The sequence below is a fragment of the Malania oleifera genome, chromosome 1 (genome assembly GCF_029873635.1).
Source record: "Malania oleifera isolate guangnan ecotype guangnan chromosome 1, ASM2987363v1, whole genome shotgun sequence".
NCBI classification, from domain to species: domain Eukaryota; kingdom Viridiplantae; phylum Streptophyta; class Magnoliopsida; order Santalales; family Ximeniaceae; genus Malania; species Malania oleifera.
This window is the reverse complement of record NC_080417.1, coordinates 135,796,035-135,805,438: the sequence shown is the minus strand read 5'-3', so window position 1 is coordinate 135,805,438 and position 9,404 is coordinate 135,796,035. Positions and strand designations below refer to the sequence as shown.

Below are 9,404 nucleotides of genomic sequence, written 5' to 3'. Positions count from 1 at the left end.
AAGGTGATTCCTGAGCCTCCGAGGTTTGGTTGATTGAAGTGAGTTCGGTTGACTGAACATGGGTGTTCGGTTGACCAGCCATTATTTGTATTGAAAGTTTGTTTGACCAAGCAGTTGGGAACACCCCACATGTTGGTTCGGTCGACCAGAGCGTTACAACTAATTTCGGTTCGGTCGACTGAAGGGTCAAAATGTTGACCCAGTGAAGGTTCGGTCGACCAAATGCTTTTGTGCATTATAGTTCGGTCGATTGAACATGCCTTTTTCAAGTATTTCAGTCCTAGTCCCTTTATAAAATTATCCCTATTCATATGATGATTGAATTTAATTCAATAGGACATATTTTAATGCAGACATGAGGGTCCTAAGGTCAATCTAGGTCTTTTTGAGCTTACTAGAACTTATCATGCATATAATGCATTGATTATTACAGACCATTTCCTATTTACTATTACAAACCTGAATAGAGCAATAATTTAAATTACAACAAAGGAAAAGCTTCAGGGTTTTTGGACTTTGAGCCCTCATGTGCCATCAATTGATATGCTAATATAGACCTGCACACAAACTTGATAGCCATCAATTACCAGTATTTGTCATTATCAAAACCGAGTGTGACCTATAAGGTTAACAACGGGGTCCTAAGAGCGACCCTTAATAGGTTGATCGGAGCAGTTTTGAGTTTTGGGGTTCTGGGCACCACTCCAAAGTTGAGGTAAAGGTGATAAATATGTTAAATGTTTGGAATTTAATTGATTAAATGGAGTGTTTAGGCCTGGGAATGTTTAAATGATTATAATTTTGGGGTTGAGTTGATTGAACTGGGATATATGATTTCAGGATTTTAAGCTCCAAACGCCGTGGGTGTGGGTTTAGAGATCATAGTAAATACCCTCTCAATAAGCAGGTAAGGGGAATAAGTTATGCTAGTTAGTTTTAGAAATTCTACCGGTTGAAGTATAGTATTTAATTATGGATTATCCTTATATGATTTTCAAAATATTACAGGATATGAAAGGGTATGGAAATTTATGGCTTTTCACATGTTATGTATATTTGGGAAAAATTTAGAAATTTGGGTTTCAAAAAAACCCTATAGATGATATATATTATTATTTCCATACAACAGAGAATATGATTTTCCCATACAATAGTAAAATACAGTTTTCTCATACAAATTATAGTATTTTGAGTATTACCCCAAATTGTGTGGCATGAGAAATACTAGTTTTAGTATAGAGTTTTAATTCAGAATTTTAAACAACTTTTACAAAACCATGATATTACAGCTTTTATAGAACCATGATATTATAACTTTTACAGAACCATCATATTATAACTTTTACAGAACCATGATATTACAACTTTTACAGAATCATGATATTACAACTTTTACAGATCCATGATATTATAGCTATTATAAAACCATGATATTATAGCATTTACAGAACCATGATATTGTAGTTATTACAGAATTATGGTATTACAGTTATCATAGAATCATGGTAAAATAGTAATATATAGAAATAGTATTATATAGTATCAAAACCTTGATGGACCAAAACAGAACACAGAGCACAGTAATGTAGCTAATACAGTATAGATAGTGCAACCACACATCTCAAATAGAGTGTGAAATGACAGTCAATTTTGGCTTAGAGGAGAGTAGAGGAGCTCCCTGGCAGTTCAGACTAGGTTGAGCAGGCCAATCGTACTATTGACGGATTATAGTTTGACTTAACCTGGTAGGCCAACCATGTTTAAGTTTAGCCTATGGGGCGCACAAACCGATCATGCGAGGTTAATTCATGATTACATTTATCCACCCAAGAAAATTTTTATAGTTATATATATACACACACGTAGATTTATAGAAACAAAAACTATGAAATACAGCTAGAAGTATGTTCAAATAGAAAATGTGTATTTTAAATGACATAGGTGTGAGTTGTACTACGTATTTATATTAAATTGCTATTTCGGTTACAAATTAAATTAACAGTTATGTTATGCATGTAAAAACTCATCTGCCACACACTGGTAATAACTTATCCCATCTTAAGAGGTGTCTCACCTTGATATTTATTCCAATATTTCAGGACCCTGGGAGGATCGAGCTTAGAGCTCCAGGGTAGAGCATAGAGAGTTGTTCTTGTAAGTAGAAATGTTTTGTACACCTGGGTTTATAGTAGTACTTTGGAAAATGAAATTATGTATATATGATAGCACAAGGATTCGGGTATCGGTTTCTGGCTTTGTTGTTTGTGATTCTGCTGCGTAGATAGAATGTGAATATAGACAGAAGTATCCCTAGTACCCCCACTTTGGGTTCGGGATGACTTTATGATCATTATTACCATGGCTTTAGAGGTACAAAGTTATTATTTTTTTTGAAAAATGGTAGTAATTTTGAGTCGTTACAATTATAATAAGTTTAATATGTAATAGTTCATTATTACCATTGAGTAATTGTAAAAAGATAAAATCTTGTAAAATAAATAAAAAATTTCAAAGAGTTGTCTTATTCATGAACAAACGACTTAGCCCCCACTGATTGTAGGGTTGTAGATCCTCTACTGGGTGGTGGGAATGTTCTTGTAGGCCATGGTTAGAGGTTGTGGTGTGAGGCACCTAACCAGCGAGAGCATGGTGGCCGAAAAGTGGTGAAGAATCGATGGTGTGGGAGCATGATGGAAGACTCTAGATCTGTTAATTTCTACTATAGTACTCGGAGCATGATACGAGGCTTTAGATCATGGTGTGTCTACGGATGGTGCGCGCTAGTGGAAGGTTATTATGGGATGGAGGAATGGTGAGAGCACGATCATGGAAGAATTAAGTGGATTAGGGAAAGTGTAAGAGAGGGACACGAGAAGGGATCTAGAGGCAAATAACATCTTGTGAACGAGGCTTAGAATATATCTACTATTGATCAAATCAACACATACCATTGCGAAGCAAATTAATGAAATTTCCAAACAACATTTGATTCACACCGGGTCAATAAACTAAGAGATCATTTAGTACAAATAAATAGCCCCTTACATATTTGGTGTAACAAAGGTGTGAAATATAACTAACCAAAAGGAAGAGCCTGAAGCCATTGACATAGTATAAGATTGACTTGCTCACGAACTAGCATTAAGCTAATCAAGTAATTAAGGGGACTAGATTGTCTTTTACTTTTCTTATCACATTCTACTTAGTTTTCATTAACCCTACATTTAGAAGCATAAAGCCGAGACCTAAAATTTAAATTTATATACATTTAAATAAAATATAGTATATAAGTACATAATTTTTTATAAAAATTACTCACAAATTCAAATTCAAATCTTCAAATCTCTCCTATCAGACACTATGTAAGAATATTTTAATTGTTACCCCTAGGGTGTGGTTCAGGTGGTAGTTGCGGGTTGCGTGAGTGTCTTTCACGAGATAAGGTGTTCAAACTCTTTCGGGTTCGTTTCTGTCACTGGATTCCTGAAATTTACTTCCCTTTGAAGTTATGGGGTCGGCTTCAAGAGACACGGGATTTGTCATGTGGACCGTAACGGATACCTGAAAATTCGGTGCGTAATTCAAAAAAAAAAAGAATATTTTAATTGTTTAATTATTTGCACAATAATCATTGACAGTCGAGTTATCCACAAGAGCCCAGGACAAAAGAGAAGGGAAAAGATTAAAAAAACACAGATGAATGTGTACCGTGGGAGCAGGAGAAATCTAGAATTGTCATTTCAAAAGGAAAACAGAGTCGTTTCTTGGTGCAGTGCAGGGCAACGATAGGATCATTTTCATTTTGTTTTACGGCAATGGAGAATAGTACCTGCTCCACTGACAATTGGAAATCAAAGGAACAGTGACATGGCGACAGATTATTGGTAAATCGAAGTAAAAGACCCAGAAAAAAAAAAAGATTTCAGGCAAATATATATAATCAGAGAGGCATGTCCTTGTCTGTCAATCCCATGCCCTTAACTTCTCCTGACTTTTCCGCGCCCTTATTTTTCCTTCCTCCTCTTCTTCTTCTTCTTCTTCTTCTTCTTTTTCCTTTTTTGTCATTTTTCTTCTTCTTCAATATTCAACACTACACCTACAGCTAAACCGGACCACCAGTCAAACTTCATCTGCATTCTTTCCTCTCTCTCTCTCTCATATTCATCTTACCAATTCCTCTGTCGATTTTCATTCTTCCCCAGACTATATCATCTAATGGAGAAATCACAGTATGACGATGATCAACGGGAGCAGCAGCGGAAGAAACTCTCTGTGCAATCTTCATATCCCAAGCTGGAACGCGCAGAGTCGGCATTAATTTACAGGCGGCCCTCCACGTCCACCACTCCCGGCTGCTCCGAAACGAAGCTTAAACTGGCGCTGGCCGCCACCGCGGCTGCCCTTAACGCGCGGTTGCTGTCGGCGGATATGCCTCCCACCATGCAAGAACGTGCCCTCCGTTTCACCACTTCCCTCTTCGATCGTCAAGCCGCCACCGCCAATCCCAACCGCCCCAATTCCACCCTCATCGCTCGTGCTCTCAAAAAGGCAGCTACCTCTCTCTCTCTCTCTCTCTTGAATTTTTGGGTATATATTATTTTCAAACTTCCGGCCAATTAATTAATTACCAATTGTTGAGCATATTTTGATTTGCTTTTTGTAAATTTGATTTGGGCGGCAGGAGTTTGACTCGGTGTACGGGCCGGCGTGGCACTGCGTGGTGGGAAAGAGTTTCGGATCGTTCGTGACTCACTCGCCCAGCGGCTTCATCTACTTCTCTCTCGACTCCTTCTCCCTGCTCCTCTTCCAAACGGCGGTTCGCTTGGTCAACGAACCGGCTTCTGGATAGTTGACCCGGCCAACACGAGACCCTCGAGTAGAGGCCCGCGCACTTTACTCGCTTTTTGTGAGTACCACGTGTCATGTTAAAGGGCGGCTACCGGTCATGTACGGTGGTACGCGGTGACTCTTTTTAAGTTAAAAAATTTTTAGCAAACAGCTTTCTTCCCCTTCTGGGAAAATGTTAATCTCATTGTAAGGATTGTTTGGAGTGGAAAATCTCGAAAAAGGAAAAGAAAAAATGAGATATTTTTTCAGTAATTATCTATTTTTTATATTTAATTATAAAAAAATAAAAAATATACCAAATGATTTTGCACATCATGCATATTTAATTTTTCTTTTATAAATTTATACGCAATTCAATATAAATAATATTTATACATTGTTTAAATATAATCCAAATCTATCCAACTCTCAATTTAAATAAGGCAAATGTAAAGACTAAAGGTTTGCAAAATATCTGTTCTGAAGAATAAATAATTTTTTTAGATTAGTTACAATTAATTATATAAAAAAATTATGTTGGTACTGTAAAATAAATAAAAATGTGAAATATTTTATGAGTACATAATAAATAATAGAAAAAAATAACTATTTCTAAATTTTATTATGGAAATATCTATAATTTTTTGAATTTTATATTAAATAAAATAATTAAAAATATATAAAAAAATAACTATTACCTTCAAAATGCAAATTATGTTTTATCTTATTCCTTTGAATACCAAAATGAGTTCTTAAATTGTTTCTACTACTTGGTAAGTCATAAGCACATAATAATAATACTAATAATAATAATAATAATAATAATAAAGCTTAAAGAAGGGGTGGATCTTGGAGTCGTAGTTATTGTCGGATACTAAGACGTGTTTGGCATGCGTAAAATTATGATTAATTAAAGGGTTAGCTGGCGGGATAGGGATGGTGCAGCTGCGTAGCTAGAGGCACACCCCAAATGGCACTTAATGATTAGGTAGGCTAACCAGATATATCATATATGTGAGTATGTCGGCAGGTAAATGTCACAGTGGAGCAGCTCAAATATTATTCACTAAAGAGTTCTTATTGCTCAATTTTAGTTGATTTTTCAAAATTTTAAAAATTTAAGAGTTGTATAATTGTAAAAAAAAAAAAAAAAAATTTATTATTTTAATTTTTTAAAAAAATTATAAAATTTTTAATTTATCTTTTTCAATATTTATATTTAAAAATACAAAATAAAGAATTTGTTTAGTTGTACAAATCAGTTTTTACTTTATATTTTTAAACACATAATTTTTCAATTTTTAAAAATCACATAAGAAGATAAATTATTTTTCAATTTTCTATACAAATTTAAAAAATTAAAAAATAAGCTGACCTTTATGTAATTTTTTGAAAAATTATAAATAGAAAATGAAGGTATTTTCTACAAGTGAATAGTGTTAAAATTTTTTATTACTTTACATTTGTTGTACAATTGTTGTTTTTTGAAAAAATAAAAATAAAAAATGAAAATAGCCACAACCATAAGGACCCTAATGCTTTTTTTTTTTCTTCTCATCACAATTCACATCCCAAACACTTCCCTAAAGGCTTCATTTGGACGTAGGGAGATGAACTTAGAATAAAAGCCAAATATTGGATTTAATAAAACCTAACAATGTATTTGAGTTTGAATGCCGTAGATTTCAAGATGGGAAGGTTTTCTAGAAATCGATAAATGCATTTGGGACACATATCAATAGACTTTTGCCTTTATTATTGGTCTTTAATTTTTTTTTTCTTAAAAAATTGTTGACCGATGAAATAAATTTTGTGAGATAAACTTTACTTTACTTCTCTAAATAGTCATTGAATTTCAATTCGATTTACTTTTCTAATAAGGGGATAAAAACTTTTCTTCATTAAAATATAATTATATTTTTATAATTAATGCCTGTCGGGAATCGGTACAATCAAGATAAAAGCTTAGCATGGCTAGATCTTCCAGTCCATACTTTATCATGCCTTGATTTATATTGATGATATCCTTCTGTTCTCAAAGGATACAACATCACATGGTAAGCTTCTGAATTAGTTCACTGATATTGTGAAATACTATAGAATTATGCTATCGAAAAGACAGTTGATTTTCTTAGGATGAAGATTAGTTGAGGAAATATGAACTACAACCTTATATTGCTACACAACTCAGCACCTTTCCAAATAGTCAGATGATGACAGAGCAATTGCAACAGTTCCTTAATATTGTCAATTATATGACAGACTTTATCTCAAAGCTAATAACTTACACAATATCACTTCTCCAGCTTTTGAAAAAGAAAGATGTGTCCCTTGGGTAGTTATACCTAGTCAACACACCATAGAGAGACAAGTTTTAAATGATTAATTTTGACATGTTAAATAGGATGACTAGATAGAAACTAGTGCACCAGCAATAGCATTATTAATTACTAGTAGTAGGATTAATCACACATTACATGGGACTTGTAATGGGGTTGTACATATGCAATTGCCTTAGCTAGGGTACCATCCAAACCAAAACAAGGTAAAGTGTATTTTCCTGTCAATTGTGAATTGCCCTTGTGCCTAACTTAAATTTGTCCAACCAGGTACCAAATTGTTAACCCACCCCCCATCCCCTCTCAATTGCTCTAATCCACTGTGCAAGAATCAATAGAGCCCATTTAATTAGGCAGGTACTGGGTAGATAGGGCCAAGCTCATATAATATTTTTAGGGCAAAGTTTCATATATAGGCAGCTTAGTTCCAAGTTGCAGGGTGGGTTCTTAGGCAGAATAAATTAGTTTTGGTTGGTGATAACAGCTAGAGCTATCTGTATTTGGTCTTTTATTCTTGCCATCTCGCTGTCTTTACATTAAATTAAAAAAAAAAAAAAAAAAAATCCTATGATAAGGAATTTGGACATGTGCTACCAAAGCTTTTGGATCACTTGTTGGTATGAGGGTCCAATTAGTAAAAAATTTGAATATAAATAATTTTAAATCGAAATAATAAATAAATTAAGACACGTGTAAGTTCTAAAGTAATATTAGGATCGATTTTGATCAAGGATTTTATGTGAGGAAAGAAAAAAAAAAAAGAAAGGAAAATAAGGAGAAAATTTATTTATTTTTCTTATATTTTCCTTCTCTATTAAATACAATAAAAAATGAAAATTTATTTTAAGATGACTAAAATTTTTTTAAAAAATACTAATGTTGTGTAAAATCAAATTTTTGTTTATGGATTTGGTATTTTTTATTATTTTCTTTCCCATTTTTCTTGATAACCAAATATGGAAGAATTCCTTTATATTTTCCTTTTCTTTCCCTAATATTTTCTCAATCTCAAATGCGGCCTTAAGGATTCCGACTAACCACAAACAGTGAATGCTGTTATCAGACTGGCAACACTCATAATAAGTAAATATTTTTCCAAGGAACTTTTAACAGCTTACCACCAAAACAATCGTTTGAACAGTTTATGTTCAACCTCAGAGTATTAGTAATCTCAGCAATGGTTAAGAACACAGAGAAGCAATCTGACAAACTAGATGTGAAGAGGCTTGGCTAAACTAACAGAACATGGAATTAATAAAGTCACCATCATCCTAAATTAATAGACTGCTGAGAAATCACAAATAATATGACAAGAACTCTAGGGCATCCTCTGGATACTAATCCTTAGTCTCAGCTGTTTATTGTACATTTTTGGATTTATGGTTGGATGAAATGTCATAGAGATTCGGATATGTATAACATAAATTATAGTTACAGGCTGAGAAAGCAGAACCTCATGCTGCTGCAGGGATGCTTGATGGCTATCATGGTAGTGCTGGTGTTGTAGCTCAAGGCAGTATGGTAAATACAACAGAATAGATGAGTTGGTGTCTGTCCATCATAGCAACTTGAAATCTTCTCAAAAAACAAAATCTTTTGTCGACTAACTTGGGAGTTGGGAAGAGGATGTTACTAACTGAACTTCAAAGATTTGATCGGATAAGAAATTAACAGAAGAATTCCTGATGCCAGACAGGAAATAAATTAGGCAAAATTTCAAACTATAGAGGATAAAAAAGCCATGATGTATTGCTTAATCATTGGTTTACATAAATAATTTTCAATTTCTTTTTCCAACTCATAAAGATACCACCACTATCTCTTTAGACAGAATTTTATTAGAAGGGAAGGACAAAATGCAAGAGATGTTACATGGCAGAATAGCACTGATTATCACCAATGGTAAATAATATATGGGCATGAATGCATTTTACAGTCCAATTTTAACTATGCCTGCTAAGAAGCTGCTCAAATTTCAGGAAACTCATCCTGAAGGTCAATAATACATGGGTAGTCATGCTTTATGTCATATTTCAGCACTAAATGGATAGATCAAAGGGCTTTTATTAAAAAAAAAAAAAAAATGGAAGGGAGAGAGTGAAGTGAGAGAATAGTTGCCCTCCAAAAAATAAAACTGTAGGGAAATAGATCATAGTCAAGAAATTGGGAGATTGGTGTCCACTGTTCATTATGAGATTATTACATTCTACGTGAAATCCTAGAGATCAACAGAAGTTG

The 9,404-nt window shown here is 33.9% G+C and overlaps 1 protein-coding gene across 2 annotated transcripts; it reads left to right on the top strand.

Moving 5' to 3' along the window:
- The first annotated feature begins 3,774 nt into the window (after positions 1 to 3,774).
- LOC131163499 (uncharacterized) lies at positions 3,775 to 5,100 on the top strand. Of its 2 annotated transcripts, none has more exons than XM_058120096.1 (2): positions 3,775 to 4,587; positions 4,682 to 5,100. In XM_058120096.1, exons 1-2 carry the CDS (start codon positions 4,216 to 4,218, stop codon positions 4,847 to 4,849), a joined length of 540 nt encoding a protein of 179 aa, XP_057976079.1. In that variant the 5' UTR covers positions 3,775 to 4,215; the 3' UTR covers positions 4,850 to 5,100. The 2 variants fall into 2 exon arrangements, with proteins under 2 accessions (XP_057976079.1, XP_057976082.1); XM_058120099.1 differs by having other exon boundaries at positions 3,783 to 4,548.
- Positions 5,101 to 9,404: the final 4,304 nt, after the last annotated feature.